Source organism: Mus pahari, chromosome 19 (genome assembly GCF_900095145.1).
Source record: "Mus pahari chromosome 19, PAHARI_EIJ_v1.1, whole genome shotgun sequence".
Classification (NCBI taxonomy): domain Eukaryota; kingdom Metazoa; phylum Chordata; class Mammalia; order Rodentia; family Muridae; genus Mus; species Mus pahari.
The window spans coordinates 84,474,748-84,494,618 of NC_034608.1; the positions used below are offsets into that span (position 1 = coordinate 84,474,748).

The 19,871-nt window shown below is 50.3% G+C and overlaps 2 protein-coding genes across 2 annotated transcripts in view; both read left to right on the forward strand.

Moving 5' to 3' along the window:
• Positions 1-2,102, forward strand: part of Lpar2 (lysophosphatidic acid receptor 2) — a 5,257-nt gene extending 3,155 nt beyond the window's left edge. Inside the window, exon 3 of the mRNA XM_021219581.2 lies at positions 592-2,102. Coding sequence (XP_021075240.1) covers positions 592-905 — 314 coding nt within the window. The 3' untranslated portion in view covers positions 906-2,102. The remainder of the gene's footprint in view (positions 1-591) is intronic.
• A 4,849-nt stretch (positions 2,103-6,951) lies between these two features.
• Positions 6,952-19,871, forward strand: part of Pbx4 (PBX homeobox 4) — a 39,645-nt gene continuing 26,725 nt past the window's right edge. The window contains exon 1 of the mRNA XM_021219527.2: positions 6,952-7,181. Within this exon, the coding sequence (XP_021075186.1) occupies positions 7,039-7,181 (143 nt within the window). The 5' untranslated portion in view covers positions 6,952-7,038. The remainder of the gene's footprint in view (positions 7,182-19,871) is intronic.

Sequence of the window (19,871 nt, forward strand, 5' to 3'; positions counted from 1 at the left end):
CACACACACACACACACACACACACACACACACACACGCGTGCGCGTAAGTAATTTATTTTGTGGGTGTGCACGCACACACTACAATCCATCTGAGGACAGCTCCTGGGAGCCAGTTTTCTCCGAACTCTTATGTGGGCCCTTGGAATTGAATTTGGGTCCTCAGTCCCTCTGTGGGCTTTTAGTAAGGGCTAGTGTGGTTACTTTGGCTTTGGGGTTCAGGATGACCACTATATCACTATTCCCATCCAAGATTGATTCTCCCCAGTGATACCTGTCCCCACCCCACCCCTACTCTGTAACCAGCTTGTCCTGTGATGAATTCCTGTCCCATCCTTTAGTAAACAAATCTTCTATAGAAGGCTCCCAGGATACTTTGTCTCATTTAGGAAAGGTGTCACACTGGCAGGCAAATAAGGGAAAGGTGCCTGTCCCCTCTTAGCAGGCCTACCCATACAAGGAGCTTGTGTGGTTTGTGCCACTCAGTCGGCCACTGCCTGGCACAGAGCTGTTTGGGCAAGTCTCCTGGTGGCTCACATAGTCAGCCCCGACTCCCACCCAGCTAACGCCACTCGTGGCCTTTGTCCCGCAGGGGCATTTGTGGTGTGCTGGACGCCGGGCCAGGTGGTACTGCTCCTGGATGGCCTGGACTGTAAATCCTGCAACGTGCTGGCTGTGGAGAAGTACTTCCTGCTCCTGGCTGAGGCCAATTCACTGGTCAATGCGGTGGTGTACTCCTGCCGAGATGCCGAGATGCGCCGTACCTTCCGCCGCCTCCTCTGCTGCATGTGTCTCCGCTGGTCCAGCCACAAGTCTGCCCGTTACTCGGCTTCTGCCCGGACGGGTGCCAGCACGCGAATCATGCTTCCTGCGAATGGCCATCCACTAATGGACTCCACCCTTTAAACCTTGGACTGAGGCAGGAGACAGGAGTTTCACCTGCAGCTCATTGTCACTTGCAGAGTCCCTGACTCAAGCCAGCCCAGCAGATGCATGGCTCTTAAACACTCCCTGCTCCAGGGACAGAGAGTCTACCTGCCCCTGGACAGAGGGACTTGGGGACATCTCCATGCACCTGGGGAGAGCATCCAAATGGGACTTGGCCGTCTGGCTCTCAATCAATCTCAGGTTTTAGGGTTTTTAACAGACATTTTCATATTTTTACTGTGTTATCTCTGGATGTCTCTGGACTGCTGCTTCCTACATGGTGCTGTAGCTGTTGGGACAGAAGAGGTGAGAGCTGTCCCAGGCTATACCACCCACCGTTACAGGGTAGGCTGTACTGTCTTCCCGAGGCGACTTTTGGTTGTTTTGCTTCTGAGACAGGATCTCATGTAGCCTAGGCAGCCTTGAATTCACTGGGTAGGTGAAGATGGCCTTGAACTCTTGATGGTCCTGACTCCCAAGTGCTAGTACTGAAGCTGATTCCTTAGATGTGCTGAGCAGCCTGAGGGCTCACCTGCCTCCCTTAGTACGAGGGACCCCTGACACAGAGCAAGCCTTTCCACTCTGAGGTTGCAGAGCTGGGGGTTGGTTTGGTTTACTTCGAATCTTTTCTGCCGGTTGGCAGGTGTTCTGCATGACTTCAGTCCGTCTGTCCCAGTGTCCTCCCGTGGCCCCGGCCGGCCTTGAACATGCTGCATAGACTAGGTTGTTCCTGGAATCCACTGTCCTGCCTCAGAAACCTGTATGCTGGGATTAGAGCTATATGCTACCATGCCTAGCTTCTGTCCCTTCCTGGAGTCTTACAGATGTTTCTTTCCTTTTGCCCCTGTCCTTTCTGCCGCAGTCCTACCTAGCTCTGTTTTACCTTTTCTGCTGCCTGCCCCACCCCCTTTTTTAGACCCAGAGTCTCCCAGCGCAGCCCGGTCCACCCTAGAGCTCACTGTGCTGCTCCGGATAAACTCTCAGGGTTCTTCCTGCCTTGGCTCCCTGAGTGCCAGGAATGACAAGCCATATTGAGCTGTGTCTGACTGCACAGCTTGGAAAGGCACAGCTCTGCAGGGGGGACCAGAAAACTCCATGAGGAAGGGCCTCAGTGTCCTTTGGACTTTCTACTCCTGAGTCCCCCTCAGATATGCCAAGCCTGAGGTTAGCTCCCTCCCTCCCCCCCCCTCCCTCCCTCCCCCCCCCTCCCCAGAGAAGCCTCCTAGCAGGCAGTGTGAGCCATGAACTTGGCTCCCTGCTCCGCCTCACCAGAGAGGAGTAGGGGTTATGTTCTCACCTCGGATTCACAGCCGAGGAACAGCAGGAACTTGAACCTCTGTCTTATCTGAGGCCAAATTCTTAAGGCATTAAAGCAGCTGTTTCTTAAGAACTGAAAATGCCTCTTTCTTTCTACAGCCAATGTTCCGGCTTTTCCCACTGCTAGGACCTTGCACACTCTAGGCAAGTTCCCCAGCACAGATCTTCTATCACATGAGCCATGTCCAAAAGGAAAACAGTGCAGACTGACCCGAAGGGCTGGTTGCAGAGGCCTTTGCGTCTTTGTGGGTTCTTTTTCCCACCCTTTATGGCCCTGGTTTTGCCCCACCAGTCACTGGGTAGAAAAAGAAAGATGGAGGGAGAGAGCTACTGAGATCTTTAGATCTAATTTCTTTCTTCCTGTTTCTTCTTTGAGCACAACTACTAACAAACCATGACCAACCAACCACACCGCCTATGGGGCCCTAGCATTCATACACCCTTGAAAACGTTTCCAGAATTCTAAACATCGCACAACCAGGTGTCCATGAAGGACAGTGTCCCTACCTCCTAGGAGTTCCAGGCCCACTGGACATGGGTCACTTTAGGGATGGATGGAGGCAGCCAATTGAATCCTGACTTGGGGACCTGTGATGGCCTGCAGAAGTCATCTCTGTCTTACCCGTCCTTAGTGGCTGTCCTCTATCAGCACCATCCAGACGCTGTCCAGGGACTTATCAGCTTTTATGTTTTCCCTTTTCCACTTATAAGCATTATGCTTTTCGTTTCTTTGAGACAGGGACTCACTGTGTAGCCCTGGCTGGCCTCGAACTCACAAAGGTCAGCCTGCCTCTGCCTCCTGAGAGCTAGGATTAAAGGAAAAGTGCCTTGCCATTTACAGATTTCTGCACTTGTGTGGATGCACCTCTGCATGTTGAGGCTGGAGTTGTGTCAGAAGTCAGCCCTGAAGGCTGGGCCACCTTAGTCAACATAGCAGGGTCTCCATCACATCCAGAGCTCACCAATACAGACAGTCTCACTGGGCATCTTGTTCTGAGCAATCCCCTGCCTCTGCCCCCACTTTTTTTTTTTTTTTTTTTTTTTTTTCAAGACAGGGTTTCTCTGTGTAGTCCTGGCTGTCCTGGAACTCACTTTGTAGACCAGGCTGGCCTCGAACTCAGAAANCCGCCTGCCTCTACCTCCCGAGTGCTGGGATTAAAGGCATGCGCCACCACGCCCCGCTCTGCCCCCACTTTTATGTAGATTTTTGAGGTTCTGAATTCTGCTCTTCACACCTGAGTAGCAAGTGCTTTAAAAAGGACTGAGCCATTGCCCTAGCCTGGTTTTCCTTCTTGACTTCTCTGTTGTGTGACATCAAGCTTTTATCGCTTTTAGGCCATTGGGACCTCCAGTCTTCCCCTCCCCCAGGTCAGTGCTGGCCGCTGTCTGACCTTTTGTACAGGCACACTCTGGGCCCACCTTCAAGACTTCTGTTACTTCCTGTGGCTGGGGCCAAGCCTAGGGTTTCCTTTATGCTTACACATTTGGATTTCTTGTTGGGTACCCCATGAAGTCTCCATCCTCCCCATGCCCCTCATCGCCCCCATACATACATGCTGCTTGAGTTTCCTCTTCAGTAAGAACAAAAGGAAGATAACTGACTTCCGCAGTCACGCTGACCCTTCACCAAGCCTTCACCTGAATCCTGTCTCTGAGCAAACATTCCGGGAGGATCTGTACCTCTGGAGAGGGATTTGTGTGCCCCCCCCCCATTTGAGGAATCCCAAACAAGAGAGACAAAAGGCCTGAGAGTTCTCTGTCTTGGGGTACACCTGAGGACTGGCAAAGTCTTCATTCTTTAGCCATGTGCTAGCATTTGCTAGACCTGGAATGCTGGGTTGGAAGGAATGACTGGATCTGAGGAGCTCAGCAGGGAGAGGCGCTTCCTGCCTGAACTCATGGAAGTAGAGAACCAAGTCTTGAAGGTTGTTCTCTGACCTCCACACTTGTGCTATGATATGCAAACACATCACACTTGTGCTATGGTGTGTAAACACATTGTGTGTGTGCATGCAGCACACACACACACACACGCACATACACACAATGACAAAATTTTAAAAGAACAAACAGGTTGAGGTCACTCCTACGTTGGATCTTGATAACACAATAGAGTTAACTTCTTCAGTGGAGAAAAGTACTGGATTTTAGCTTCCTTCCTGCCGTCTACACATATCTACACGTTTCATCTGCCCCTCAGCCTGATGAAAGGGAAACAGCAAGGCTTAGGGAATGCCACGGTGGAGGGACAACCTTTCTGAGCACTGTGTAAAGAATGTCTTCGTATCATCCAGCTGCTGATTTTGTAAACGCTCCCTCTCTCCCCTTCTGACTGGTTTTAGTAAAAAGCTGCTGGCCTATAGTGAAGCCGGAGACTGCCAGCAGGACCTGCGGGGAGAGGAGGAATTCTGAGGGAGTCAGGCTCTAGAAGCCCAACATGGAGGAAGAAGCAGGCCCCAGTACTAGAGACCGAGAGGTCACAGCCATGAGGCCAACATGGAGTCATATAAATGTGTTAGTAGAAGTTGTGCGAGCTAGATGGGAACAAGCCTGGCTATAAGGCCTTGGCATTTATAAATAAATGTGTCCCTGATTCTTTATTCAGAGTTGGGGTAAGCATGGAAGGGCCATACGGCTACAACAGGATTGTGGTGACCAGCCAAAGGAGACAATGCTCGAGGGGCCCAGGACTTATGGGAAACATACTGTATCCCTCCAGGCTGGATATGGTCACTGCTATGTTGAATCAAGAACAGCATTCATTCATGCATGACCTCACAAGTTTGGACCACTAATATGCTTTTGTAGGAACACAGGACATATGGATGGGACCGCTCTCCTCCATGAAGATTATAGCCCCATAATGAAGGTGGGGGAGGGGAGATGACACATTTTTGCTGGAGCTGCCCATGCACTGGTGAGGAAGCTCAATAAAGACCCTAGTTCACAAAACTGGGCTTGAGTAAAGTTGTTTCTTTGGTCAGGTTAACCTCTTATCCCGGAGTGGTTCCCCAGAAAAAGTCACACAGTGCGGACACGGACGCTCTTGAGGAGGGAAGGGTTCTGAGGAGTGGTAGAGTGGGGTACCCTGAAGGCTGCTGAGAAAACCCCGGGCAGGAGGGACTGTGAAAAGGAGCAGACATTTTGCAGAGCCTGGGACTCAGGCGTGGGAGGCCTTGAGGAAGAGGCAGGCCTGGGGAGTGGGAATCCTGAGGAGGAGCTGTGGGGAGCTATGAGGAGGACTCACAGTTCTGAGGAGTAGCCAGGGCAGTGAGGGGGAGGGGAAGGCAATCTCAGTTACCAGTGAATTTGAGATCAGTTTGAACTGTATGAGGCCCTGACTCAAGACGCTGAAAACTTAGGGTGCAGATGTAGCTAGGTCAGTAGGGTTCTGTATGGGTGCTGCCCTGGATTCCAACATCACCACACAAATGGGCCCTGTGGCACACACCACTCATCCCAGCACTTAGGAGGCAGAGGTAGAAGAAAGTTCCAGATCATGCTCCAATCATAGCAAACTTGGGCAACCTTCATTAAGTAACAAACTTGAAACAGCATGGGCAATATGAGACTCTGTCTCAAGTTTTATATATATATATATATATATATTGGTTTTTCGAGACAGGGTTTCTCTGTGTAGTCCTGGCAGTCCTGGAACTCACTTTGTAGACCAGGCTGGCCTCGAACTCAGAAATCCGCCTGCCTCTGCCTCCCGAGTGCTGGGATTAAAGGCGTGCGCCACCACGCCCGGCCCTCAAGTTATATTTTTATTCCCAGTTGTCCGGAAACTATGTAGACTAGGCTAGTCTAGTGCTCACAGAGATCTATCTCCCTGATGCTGGGATTAAAGGCATGTGTCACCATGACCACCCACAAATTTTTGAAATTTTTGAAAATTATGAAGATGGGGAGCAAACTGAAGATGCAGGCCTCTGAGGAAGTCAACTCAGATGTGAATGACTGTAAAGAACCTGGGCCCTGGGGCTGGTGAGATGGCTCAGTGGTTAAGAGCACTGACTGCTCTTCTGAAGGTCTGGAGTTCAAATCCCAGCAACCACATGGTGGCTCACAACCACCCGTAATGAGATCTGACACCCTCTTCTGGAGTGTCTGAAGACAGCTACAGTGTACTTACATATAATAAATAAATCTTTGGGCCAGAGTGAGCAGAGGTCCTAAACTTCAATTCCCAACAACCACATGAAGCCTCACAACTACAGTGTACTCATATACATAAAATAAATAAATAAATAAATCCAAAAAAAGAAAAGAACCTGGGCCCTGTGAAGCAGGTCCAGGACTAAAGAGAAGGCAGAAGGCACTGGGGCACGAAAGGGATGAGGGGGCCTGTAGTGGGGAAGGTAGCCAGAAAGTGCACCAGACTTAAGCAGATGCAGGTGGTAGTCGTTACCATGACAACCCCAACCCAGTTCTTACTGGCAGTTGAGAAAGGAAGTTTCTAGCTAGTCGCTGGGGAGGGGGAACAGTGCATGGTGCTGATTGGTGACAGCGTCCACAGGGGGCGTGTCCTGAGGATTAGAAGAGCATCCCTGTTTCCTAGACAACCCTCAGCAGCCGTTGAGAAGCTGTTTGGGGCGCATCGCGAAGAAGAGGGTGATGCACTGCGGAGATAGATGAAAAGGGCGTTTCCGTGGGCCGTGCGCAGCGGCGATTGGCGATTGGCTGGTGGACTTGAAGGAGGCGTGGTCCCTGAGTCCGCGGCGGTTGGCTGCTGCGCAAGCGCAAGAGCTCCCCGACAGGACCTGTCCCTCCGCGCTCTCTCGGTCCGTAGCCCATGGACGCCCCTCTGCGTCCCGTGCCGCCACAGCCCGCCCCGCGCCTCCTGCCGCCCACAGCTCCACTAGGCCATGACACGAGCGACGTCCTGCAGCAGATCATGGCCATCACCGACCAGAGCCTGGACGAGGCTCAGGCCAGGTGCGGCTCCGGGGCAGGAAGGGAAGGGGCGGAGGCGGGATGAGGATGGGGACAGGTGCAGCTGACCTTGGAGTGATGGACAGGAGGAGTGATCTCGGGCCAGAGGAAATGAAGGATACAAGAGCTTGTCCTGGACTAAAGGGTGACTTTGTGAGGAAAGAGGGGCATTAGAGTTATGGGGGTGAAAGCCCGGCCCTGGGAACACGAGACATTGGAAGGGCTAAGCGATCTATTATTGGCGGGCGCGTGGGGGTAGGGTAGGGCAAAGACCGCAAGTTTGCAAGTCACACAGTGGAAGAGAAGCGACTGAAGAGCTGTACTAGAATGATCTGATACAGGATCCGTTGAGAACTTTCAGGAACGGATATGGGGAGCTGGGGGGACATAGAGGGCACCTGTCTTTTTATAGTTTTGATTTCCTCTTTGTGTGTATATGTGCGTGCTCCCGACATGTGAGTAGAGAACCCCAGTTCTTTGGAAGTGTAGCGAGTGCACTAAACCACTAGGCTATCTCTCCAGTGCACCCACCCCCAACCGGGCGGGCGCTTTTATCACCAGGATTGTCTCAAACTCACCTTTTTTTTTTTTTTTTAAAGAGTCAGTTGTTTTATGTATATAGTACACTGTAGCTGCCTTCAGACACACCAGAAGAGGGCATCAGATCCCATTACAGATGATTGTGAGCCACCATGTGGTTGCTGGGAATTGAACTCAGGACCTCTGGAAGAGCAGTCAGTGCTCTTAACTGCTGAGATCTCTCCAGCCCTCAAACTTATTAAAGATAACCTTGAAAGGATCTTTGAGTTCGAGGCCAGCCTGGTCGGCAAAGTGAATTCCAGGACAGCCAGGGCTACACAGAGAAACCCTGGCTAGAACTGCCAAGAGACTCAATCAAACAAACAAAAGATAACCTTGAACTCCTGATCACCCTGTGTTTACCTTCTGAGAGTGCTGGGATAGGAGTCAGACGCCGCCCACTAACCACATCCCAAGGATTCCTTTTCTTTATATTTGTCTGTTTGTTTGGGAGAGGACCTGTTTCCCAGGCTAGCCTGGAACTCACCAGACAACACATACAGTCCAGGATGATCTCCTGCCTCAGCCTCCCTGAGTGCATGCACCAGCCACCCAGCTCTTGTGATGCTCAGGATTGAACACCGGGCTTTGTGCATGCCAGGCCAGCATGCAGGGACCCAGTTTAAAGCTTTTCTTTCATATATGTGTCATGACGTGGCTTTGTGTGTATGTGGACGTGTGCATGCTGGTCCACATCGCGCATGTGTCCATTGAGGTAAGAGGTCTTCCTCGATTGTGCTCTGGCTTTTGCATTTACATTTATTTATGGAATGAAGCATGTGTATTAGTTGGGTTCTCTAGAGTCACAGAACTTACGGATAGTCTCTATATAGCAAAGGAATTTATTGATGACTTACAGTCTGCAGTCCAAATCCCAACAATGGTTCAGAAGTAGCTGTGAATGGAAGTCCAAGGATCTAGCAGTTGCTTAGTCCCACACGGCAAGCAGGCGAAAGATCGAGAATGAGACTCCCTTCTTCCAATGTCCTTACATGGTCTCCAGCAGAAGGTGTAGCCCAGATTAAAGGCGTGTGCCACCACACCTTTAATCCCAGATGACCTTGGACTCGGAGATCTCCCTTTCTTAATCTTCTGGATTCAATCACCACTGTGTCTCAAGATCTCCATACCAAGATCCAGATCAGAAACTTCTATCTCCCAGCCTCCAGATTAGGGTCACTGGTGAGCCTTCCAATTCTGGATTGTAGTTCATTCCAAATATAATCAAGTTGACAACCAGGACTAGCCACTGCAGCAGTGTATGGGGGTCGCAGAAGCCTTGAGAAAGCCCGTTCTTCCCCTCCACTCTGGTTCGTGAGGTCAAGTTGGGATTTGGGTTATTTCCCTGCCTTTGGTTCCATATACTTGGAGTGGCTGCAGAATTGCTGCTCCAGAGGTGTAGATGGGGAAGAAGCCAGGAGTGAATTCAGTTCTTGCATAGATCCCCAAAGGCTACCTCAGGAGCCCACACCCTGCCTCCATTGTTGTGTTTTGTTTTTTTTTTTCAAGACAGGGTTTCTCTGTGTAGCCCTGGCTGTCCTGGACCTCCTGAGACCAGGCTGGCCTTGAACTCAGAAATCCACCTGCCTCTCTCTGCCTCCCAAGTAATGGGATTAAAGGCGTTCACCACCACTGCCCGGCCGTACCTTGCCCTGCTTAATTATTGTATTTTAAAGACAGGATTTCACTGAGTGCAGAAGTGACAGATTAGCTGAAGTGAATTCCCTGCATCCTTCTGTCTCTACCTGACCTTCTCCCCCTGTGCCCCGCCCCCCAGCATGGGCCTTAGAGATGCCATTACAGCATGCCAAGCTTTATCATAGAGACGGACTCAAGGGAACTCAAGGCAGCCACTTCCTGACTGACTGAGCCGTCCCTCCAGTCTCTGAACTATAGACCAGGCTACCCTCAAACTCCACCTGCTCTGCCTCCTGAGGTCTGGGATTAAAGGCGTGCGCCACCACGCCCGGCTAAAGTCCTGGAGTTTTATAAAGATTTATTTTGCCCACATGGATGTATGCATATCAAGTATGTGCCTGGTCTCCATAGACGTTAGAAGAAGGCATCTGAGCCCCTGGGACTGCAGTTGCAGACAGTTGTGAGCTGCTGTGTGGATGCTGGGAATGGAACCGGGATCTGCAAGAGCAGCCAGGGCTCTTCACGGCCAAGTCATCTCCCCGGCCACCATTCCAGTTTCCATAGAGAAAAACAAACAAACAAAGCAGTTTTCAGACCACCCGTCCCATGTCCCCAAATCCAGTGTCAGCCCGTCAGAGTTGCTGAAATGCACATTATAAGGCAGCTAGCTTACTGTGTAGCTTACACCTACTGGGATGATTAGAAAATAGGAAAAGTGCTGAATTCCTTTTGGAGGAAGAGGCTGTTTGAAAGGGTCTGTTTTGAGGTGAGGGGCATTCCTCAGGGTCTGATCCTGTGTTCTCTGTAGCTCTACAGTGAGATTAGCATACTAAGGGAAACTTGAAAAGAATCGTGGGGTTGGGAGTGCAGCTCAGCTGAGGAGAGTGTGTGCCTCCGGTGCACATGCAAGGAGCCCTGGGCTTGGTCACCAGCAGTGTAGACCTCGTGTGGCAGTGCACACCTTTGTTACATATTGTGGCCAGCCTGAGATTCCTGAGACCCTGCCTACAAACAAGCCAACAACCCATCCGACTTGGGCTGCACCCAGGACCTTGTGCCCCTGCTGGGCAAATGCACACTTCCCTTGCTCAGTGGGGAAGGCTGCCTCTGGTGGCATAGTCTCTCTCTAGAAAGTCAGGAGTGCTTCCGTGCCTCCAGCTCTTTCCATCCCACTTTTAAAAATGTACCTGTCGGGGCTGGTGAGATGGCTCAGCGGGTAAGAGCACCCGACTGCTCTTCCAAAGGTGCAGAGTTCAAATCCCAGCAACCACATGGTGGCTCAAACCATCCTTAACAAGATCTGACTCCCTCTTCTGGAGTGTCTGAAGACAGCTACAGTGTACTTACATATAATAATAAATAAATAAAATCTTAAAAAAAAAAATAAATAAATACATTTATAAAAATGTACCTGTCATTAGGATGTGTGTGTGCACGCGCGCACGCTGTGGTGAGCATGTGATCAGAGGACAGCACTGAAGAGCCTGTTGTCACCTTCTGCAGCAGCTTCTGAGGAGTGAACTCAAGTCCTCAGGCTTGCAGGAGCTTTTTCCCCAGCCCTAGCCAGTATTCCACACAGCAGCCCCGGGGTTTCCTCCATCTCTACATTTATGTTCAACACATATATTATGTCTCCCCTCACAGCCCCTACCTTCTTCTTTCCTGCTCTCCGAGCACCAGTCGGGTGCTGGACGGCCAGTGGTGACCCCGATGCTCCACAGAGGAAACTGAAGCCAGGGCAGGAACATCTTTCCTGGGGGGTGGGGGGGGAGTCTTTGGTTAGTCTCTAAGAGGGTCTTTGTTGTTCATTGACTTCTCATAGTGTCTGGTACTTGGCACTTGGTAAAATGCCAATGAAGAGAGTCTAAAACAACCTGTGGGCAGAACACCAGATATCTACATGATGATCCATAATAGTAGAAACATTGCAGTTACGAAGTAGCAACGACAATCATTGAATGGTGGGGGTTACCAAAGGGCCGAGCATTAGGAAGACTGAGAACCACGAGGCTGGAAGAGTAGGCTCTGAGGAGAGAAAAGATGAACCCCAAGGACAGTCACCGCTAAGGGAACGCTTGGGTGTGTCCTGGGGAACTAGCTGTGTCCAGTTCTGGAAGGAGCTGCTGAGAGCCAAGCTCTGCCCGGATGTGGGCCTCAGGCATCTGTGACCCAGCACAACCCCAGTCTTTGAGATTCTGGTGGCCAGTGTTCACAGAGGAATTCAGTCACTCCTCTCTACTTACAGTTTTCAAAGAGTGCGTATTTTAAGGCTAAGAAGTTAATTTTTATTTATTTTTTATATGTGAGCATGCATGCTTGTGGCACGTGGACAATACACATATGGAGATCAGGGTACAGTTTACAGGAGTCAGCTGTTTCCTTCCACCACGTGGGTTCTAAGGATCAAACTCATGTCATCAGGCTTGGTGGCAAGGGCCTCTGTCCACTGAACCACTCTCGCCATACCCCCCCCCCACACCTCTTTTGGGCTGCTGTTTTTTGAGGATTTATTTATTTTTATTCTATGTGTATGTGTGTTTTGTATGTATGTATGTATGTATGTATGTATGTATGTATGTATGTATACCGAACACATGCGTGATGTCTGCAGAGTTAGAAGAGGACATTGGGTTCCCTGGGACTAGAATTACACATGGCTGTAAGCCACTGTGTAAGCGTTAGGAACTGACCCTGGGTCATCTGCAAGAGCAGCCAATGCCGTTCACCTCTGCACTGTCTCTCCAGCCCCCTTGCTTTTTATTTGTTTGTTTGTTTGTTTGTTTGTTTTGAGACAGGATCTACTATATGACACTGACTTGTCTAGAACTTCCTATGTAGACCAGGCTGGCCTTGAACTCACAGCGATTGTCCTGCCTCTTCCAAGTACTGGGATTAAAGGTGTGTGCCACTAAATTTGGTCTCCTACCTCTTTATATAAAGTTTTTTTAAATTACTTAATCTTTTATTTATTAATTTATTTTTTTACACTCCAGATTTTATTCCCTCCAGGTCCACCTCCGACTGTTCCCCATCTCATGCCTTCTCCCTGACCCCTGTCTCCACAAGCATGTCCATACACACACACCCTTATATAAAGTTTTAAAACATCAATTCTTTTTCATAGCCAGGTTTTGTTTTGTTTTGTTTTGTTTTAAGACAGAGTCTCCCTGTGTAGCCCTGGCTGTCCTAGAACACACTCTATAGACCAGGCTGGCCTCAAACTCAGAAATCCTTCTGCCTCTGCCTCTTGAGTGCTGGGATTAAAGATATGTGCCACCACTGCCCGGCTCATACTGCCAGTTTTTAATCATTGAGTTGAGCACTTTTTCCTGGGGCAGGAAAAAGTGTAGTTCAAGGCCAGCTTGGGCTACATACTAAGTAGTAGTAGTAATAATGTGAAAGGGAGTTTTTTTTTTTGTTTTTGTTTTTTTCCCGAGACAGGGTTTCTCTGTGTATCCCTGGCTGTCCTGGAACTCACTCTGTAGACCAGGCTGGCCTTGAACTCAGAAANCCGCCTGCCTCTGCCTCCCGAGTGCTGGGATTAAAGGCATGTGCCACCACGCCCAGTGGGAGTATTATCTTTTTTTTTTTTTTAAGATTTATTTATTTATTTATTATATGTAAGTACACTGTAGCTGTCTTCAGACACTCCAGAAGAGGGAGTCAGATCTTGTTAAGGATGGTTGTGAGCCACCATGTGGTTGCTGGGATTTGAACTCTGCACCTTTGGAAGAGCAGTTGGGTGCTCTTACCCGCTGAGCCATCTCACCAGCCCAAGTATTATTCTTTTATCTGTTAAAAGAGCTGTGGAAATTGTCCCGACGGCTGTGTGCCGCTTTTGAGATCCTAGAGGCTCAGGTTTCCTTTTCTTCTATGACCTTTCCTGATAGAACCTCAGAGCTGTGGAGATCACCCAAGGCCTGAGAGAGCTTCAGTCCTTAGATGTCTCCACTCCAGAGGAACACAGCGTGGCTGGGCCTTCTCCTCACAGGATAGCCCGCCCTCTATGGTGGGGGTTCTGCATCCTCAGACTCAACAGACTGGCAAAATCGGGGCAGCAGGTCAGGGTGTCTGCTGCCAAGCCTGGCGACCTGAGTTCAGTCCTTGGGACTAAAACAGTGGAAGAAGAGAGTGACGAGTGTCCCACTGTACGTTCACACACACACACACACACACACACACACACACACACACACACGTCAGTGTCGGCGCCCTGAATGGTCTGAGGGGAGAGCAGTAAGCAGCAGGCGCTGCTCCTTCCTTGCTTCGCCTGATGGTTGTGGTGCAGCCTTCACCGCCCCATCCCTGTGACTTCCCTGAGACAGAGGATTGTGACCTGTGGTGGTGAGGGTGTGGTGGTGAGGGCGTGGTGGTGAGGGCATTCCTCTCCTCAGTTGCTTATGGTCGGTGTTTTTTATCATAGCAACAGAAATGATGCTAGAACAAATACCATACACACACACACACACTCCTCATACACATACACCCCCACACACACCACAATACACATACACCACACATATACACCACACACATACACACTCCCCCATACACATAACACCCACACACACCCCACAGTACACATACACCCACCCACACATATACATACCACACACACATATACACCCCCATACATATACACCCCACACACCCCACAATACACATACACCACACATATACACCACACACACACACTCCCCCATACACANTACACCCCACACACCCCACAATACACATACACCACACATATACACCACACACACACACTCCCCCATACACATAACACCCACATACCCCCCACAATACACATACACCCACCCACACATATACATACCACACACACATATACACCCCACACACCCCACAATACACATACACCACACATATACACCACACACATACACACTCCCCCATACACATAACACCCACACACACCCCCACAGTACACATACACCCATCCACACATATGCATACCACACACACATATACACCCTCATACATATACACCCCACACACCCCACAATACACATACACCACACATATACACCACACACATATCACACACCACACACATACCATACACCATACACACACATATACACCCCCATACATACACACCCCACAATACACATACACCATGCATATACACCACACACAGAAAGGAGACAGGGACAGGGTGAGGAGGCCTTTGCCTGTTGTTGCCTCAGCACTCGAGGCTGAGGCCAACAGATGAAGAATTTCAGGTCATCCTTAGCTATATAGGGAGTCCCAGGCCAGCCTGGGCAACTACACAGGGAAGTCCAGTTAATCTTAACTGCTGTTCCCCAACCCCCCCAAAAGAAAGCAAATTTTATGCATCCTGACAGAACATGTACTTTCTTCCCAACAGCTCTCTAAACAGCAGTGGATATAACAACTGTGAAAATGTCATTTGCAATTGGATGCCATAAATAATTGAGATATGATTTAAAGGCCATGGGAGCATGGCAGGAGGGTTGGCTCAGTGGTTAGGAGCTGTTACTGCTCCTGCAGAGGACCAGGGCTTGATTTCCCACCCCCACCTGGTGGCTCACAGTCATCCACAGCTTCAGTCCCTGGGAGCCCGGGCTCCTCTTCTGACCTCACCAGGCATGCACACGGTGCACATACCGACATGCGGGCCAAGCACCCACACACGTAAAAGTGTCATTTTTAAAGTGCATGGTGGGGCTGGAGAGGTGGTTCAGTGGCTACGCGCTCTTGTGGCTGCTGTAGTGACCCCAGTTTGGTTCCCAGCGTTCATGCTGGGCTGTCTGTGTGTCCCTCCATGCCCAAGGCATCCTCTGTTCTCTCTGGCCTCTGCACCTGCACGTGTGCTGCATACCTACCTACACACGAGAAACAAAGATAGATGAGGAGCACACGGGAAGCCGTGTGGAGGGTGTGTGCAGGTGCTACAGGGTCCTGCACGTGTGCTGCATACCTACCTACACACGCGAAATAAAAACAGATGAGGAGCACACGGGAAGCCGTGTGGAGGGTGTGTGCAGGTGCTACAGGGTCCTGCAGAAGGGGCTTGAGCAGCTACCCCAAATCATTTGGGTGACTGCAGCCTGATAGCCTGTCAGTGTGGTAGGTGGAGCCAGCCTCATCTCTCCTGGCTGGACCAGGCTTCTGCAAGTCATCAAGAACCTCCCACTTCCCACCTCACCATGTGAGGCCACTCATCTTTATTGTCCTGGCAAATTTGATTTTTTTAAGATTTTTTTTTTTTTTAATTTTTTGTGAATTTCACATCATGCATTCCAATCCTACTCACCTCCCCCTCCCTCGCACCTGCCCGCTGCCCTGCAACCTCCCCACCAAAAGAAAACAGTCTCCTTGTGGGTGCTGTCGTATGTCACAGTGTGCCCCACAGTGTACCCTCTTGTCCACACTTCTTTACTTGCAGATGTTCATGGCAGTGAATCACTGGCCTGGTTCAAGGCCTCTGGCATCTACACTTACCAGTACTGGATCCTCACCAGGACTTCTTAGATAGCCTGTTGTTGCCCTGTGACATTGACATGGAGATCCTGCAGCTCTGGATCTGCTTTTGGACTGGTCCCTTCATGTGCTCCAGCAGTCCACAGATGGGGTAGATGCTGACGTAGGCGACTCAAAAGCCCTGGATGTGGGCCTGGGTGGTAGCTGCGTTGGTCATCCTGCCAGCTCTCCTGCACCCGCACCTCCATCGCGAGCCCACCAGCACCCGCCTGGCTAGCTCACTCAATGCCCCAGTTGGCAAAGGGTAGAGCCAGCTCTCACCCTCTCATACCCTTGGAGCTAGGGAACCCTTGCGCATTTCAGCAGGTCAGCTCTATTGTAGTGCCCAGATGAGGTACAGGGCCTGCTCTCCCGGTGTTGCAGCACATGAGGGGCTGGGTTAAGTGTGTTTAAAGACAGGAAAATGGGGATTGGTGCAGTGGCTCAGCAGGCAAAGGCACTTGCTTCCAAGCCTGATGGCCCGAGTTGACTTCCTGGAACCCACTTGGTAAAAGGAGAGAGCCCACTCCCCCAGGTTAACTTCTTTTTGTTTTTTCCTTTTCTTTTTCTTTCTGGTTTTTTTGAGACAGGGTTTCTCTGTGTAGCCCTGGCTGTCCTGGAACTCACTTTGTAGACCAGGCTGGCCTCAAACTCAGAGATCCGCCTGCCTTTGCCTCCCGAGTGCTGGGATTAAAGGCGTGCGCCACCACGCCCGGCTCAGAGCTATATTTTGTGACAGGATAGAGACAGGTGGAAGGAAGGACCGACAGAAGGGTATGAGTGTTAGCTGTGACCCATATATACAGGGTTGAATGGACTAAACTGGCTGGCTCAGACGGTGTTCCTTCCCATCTTCCTCCATGTTGGCCTCTCCCAGACTGGAGGACTGCGCTCCTGTCTCTAGCATAGAGCAGCTGCATCCCTGCTAGACCTCCAGACCAGCTCCGGGGATGTTTGTAGAACACAGGATCCATGACTACGTCACATCTGCTCATGACAGGCTGCTGCTTGTGGGGAAAAGGGAAATGGATTCTCTCTTTTAGAGCAGATCCTCTCCCTTGGGGTGAGGTGGGTAGCGGGTGTTTTGTCTGTTTACATCCGGCCATTTATTTTATGTGTGTATGTGAGCACTTGCAAGTGCAGGACAAAGGACACCTTGCAGAAATGGGGACTTGACTCGGGTCCCCTGCATAGTGACAGGCTCCTGTACTGCAGGAGCCACCTCACCAGCCCAGGAGCTGGCCTCAAATTCACTGTGTAGTCAAGGATGGCCTTGGACTCCTGTCCTTACCTCCCCAGGGCTAGGAAGAGGCCTACACAGTTCAGAATCACCATGCACATGGGAGGTCTTCCTGTCCTCTGGTGCCTTCCGTGTGCCATAGGTTATTGTCCTGACTGTCCCCCGATAAGGTTATCTCTTAGGACTGAGGACTCTCCAGGCTCTCCTGTGTCTGAGTCATAGTCTCTCTAATGTCCGTTGAAAAGTCTGGGCCCTCCCCAGGGACATTGTGTGCTGGCTGCATTTTCTTGGGACTCAGTCAGGCAACAGAAACTCCGAAATGTTAAGGTAAAGCTGCCACTCAGCCAGAGCATGCAGACTCTGCAGGAACAAAGGACAAGCTGCTTTAAGAAGGCAGCTCTTAGGTGAGACCCTAAGTTTGGGAATTGCTCACAGGGGTAGGGGGATGGGGGAAGGGGCTCCAGGCAACCTGGTGGAAAGAGAAAGTAGCACGCTTAATGGGTTGTCTGGAGACACAGGCTCTGGACCTCACACTGTGGCAAAGGCAACTTATCTCAGTCTATCTGAGCCGGCTGACAGACTTCCCCAGGTCACAGCAGTGAAGGCAGCTGCAGATTCCAGGCCTGGGGAGGGAGGGCTGCTTCCTGCTTCCAGACAGCTCAGGGGCAAGGTGTTCCCTGGTGCCCTACACCCCCTCTTCTCAAGGGAACCCTTTAAAATTTTTTTTTTTTTTTTTTTTTTTGCAGGGAGGATAGAGTTTAAGGCAGGGTTTCTCTGTATAGCCCTGGCTGTTCTGGAACTCACTCTGTAGACCAGGCTGGCCTCAGACTCAGAAATCTGCCTGCCTTTGCCTCCCAAGTGCTGGGATTAAAGGCGTGCGCTACCATTGCCCGGCTTAAATTTTTTATTTTAAATGGTGTGGTTTTGTGGTTTTTCTCCTTGTAGCTAGCGTCCTCACCCAGGGCTCTGCCCCCTCCATCCCTCCTCACTGCTGTGTCCTACCCTTCCTTCCTGACCTCGGGAGCGGGCTTCACTCACACCGGTTTTCATTACAGGCTAGGATCTGAGTAGGAAGGACAGACACCCTTTTGTCTTTCTTTTTTAGACTAATAAAACACCTATGTACTTGGGAGGGGTTGGGCGCGTGTGCAGTCAGCAGATGCTTTGCTCTGGAGTCCCCTCTCCTGCTACCATGTGGATTCCAGGGCTTGAACCCCTGATTCTCTGAGTTTGTTACCTCTTTCCAGAGCTATCCATTTTCCTGCAAAATTCACAATTTTATTGTTCTTTACAGCTGAGTAATAATCCATTGTGTATATGTATGACTTTTTAAATTTTTCCAGTTTTTACTTTACTCATTTTTTTATTGGGTGTGTCTGGGTGTGTCGCCTGTATGCATATCTATGCACCATGTGGGTGCCTGGTGCCCAGGAGGAGGCACTGGATCATCTGAAACTGGAGTTAGATGGTCATTAGCCACCATGTAGTTGCTGAGAGTTGAGCCTGGGTCCTCTGAGCCATCTCTCCAGCCCTACACTACATTATCTTATCCATGTTTCTGTTGATGGGCACCTACATCAACTTGCCATCGTGAGTAGGGGAACTGTGAACATGGATGTAAGAGTGTCTCTATGTTAGGATATGGGCTGTTAGATGCCCAGTAGCTGGGTCATATGGTAATTCTATTTTTAATTTTTTGAGGAAGCCCTACAGATTTCTATAATAGCTATACTAATTTAGTCTTCCACCAGCTTCCTTTTAACATTTATTATTTATTTGTGTGTGCGACTCAGCACATATACAATCAGAGGATAGCTTACAGATTGCCTCTTTCCTTGCGCTGTGTGGACCGCAGGGATGACTACAAGCATCTAGGCAGCGGCAGTGCCTCTTCACCCTGGGCCTGCTTTTCCAAGGGTATGAGCCTTTGTTACAAGGCTTTCCACTCAGGAAAAGGCTCACCAGCCCTTAGTGAATGAAGCCTCACTTCCAAACATGCTGTGACTGGGCACTAGGTTTCTGTGGGTGGTAGCTGAGGGGGACAGAGCATCTGTCTGCTGTGGCTAGGCCCTCTGTTCCATGCCTAGCCCCACAAGGAAACAAAAGCACCCAGAACATTCAGTTCTACACCACAGCTGCACAGGGCTGTTCCCTCCTCCAGCTTCTCTCCGTAGCACCCTCTCTGATCCATTGCCTGCAGGTTCACCAGAGAGCTGCCCTGCCTGACGCACCACCACATTGTCTTTTAGACTTATTGAATGGGTTAGTTTTAGGGCATGATATACTCCATGGCTCAGGTTCACTTCAGAGCTGCCTTCTGCCTCAGCTTTCCCAGCTCGGGGATCACAAATCTGTGTTACCCTTTCTGTGGCAGGAGGTGCCTGAGGCAGGGTCTTACTCTGTAGCCCAGGCTGGCCTTGAACTTGAGGTCCTCCCCCGCCTCTGCCTTCTGAACCTTGAGAGGACAGGTGTGCGCCACCGTTCCTGATGAGGTTTCGCAGTGGTACTTCCTAAGTGAGGCTAAGGTGCCTTCTGGTTCTTCTGTCCCCAATGGTTCATGAAGAGGCTGGACCAACATCTGCTAATGCTTTTATTTATTTTTTCTTATTTTTTTCCTTTCTTTATTATTATTATTTTCTTTATTTACATTTCAAATGCTATCCCGAAAGTTCCCTATACCCCCCACCCCCACCCCTGCTCCCCTACCCACACACTCCCACTACTTGGCCCTG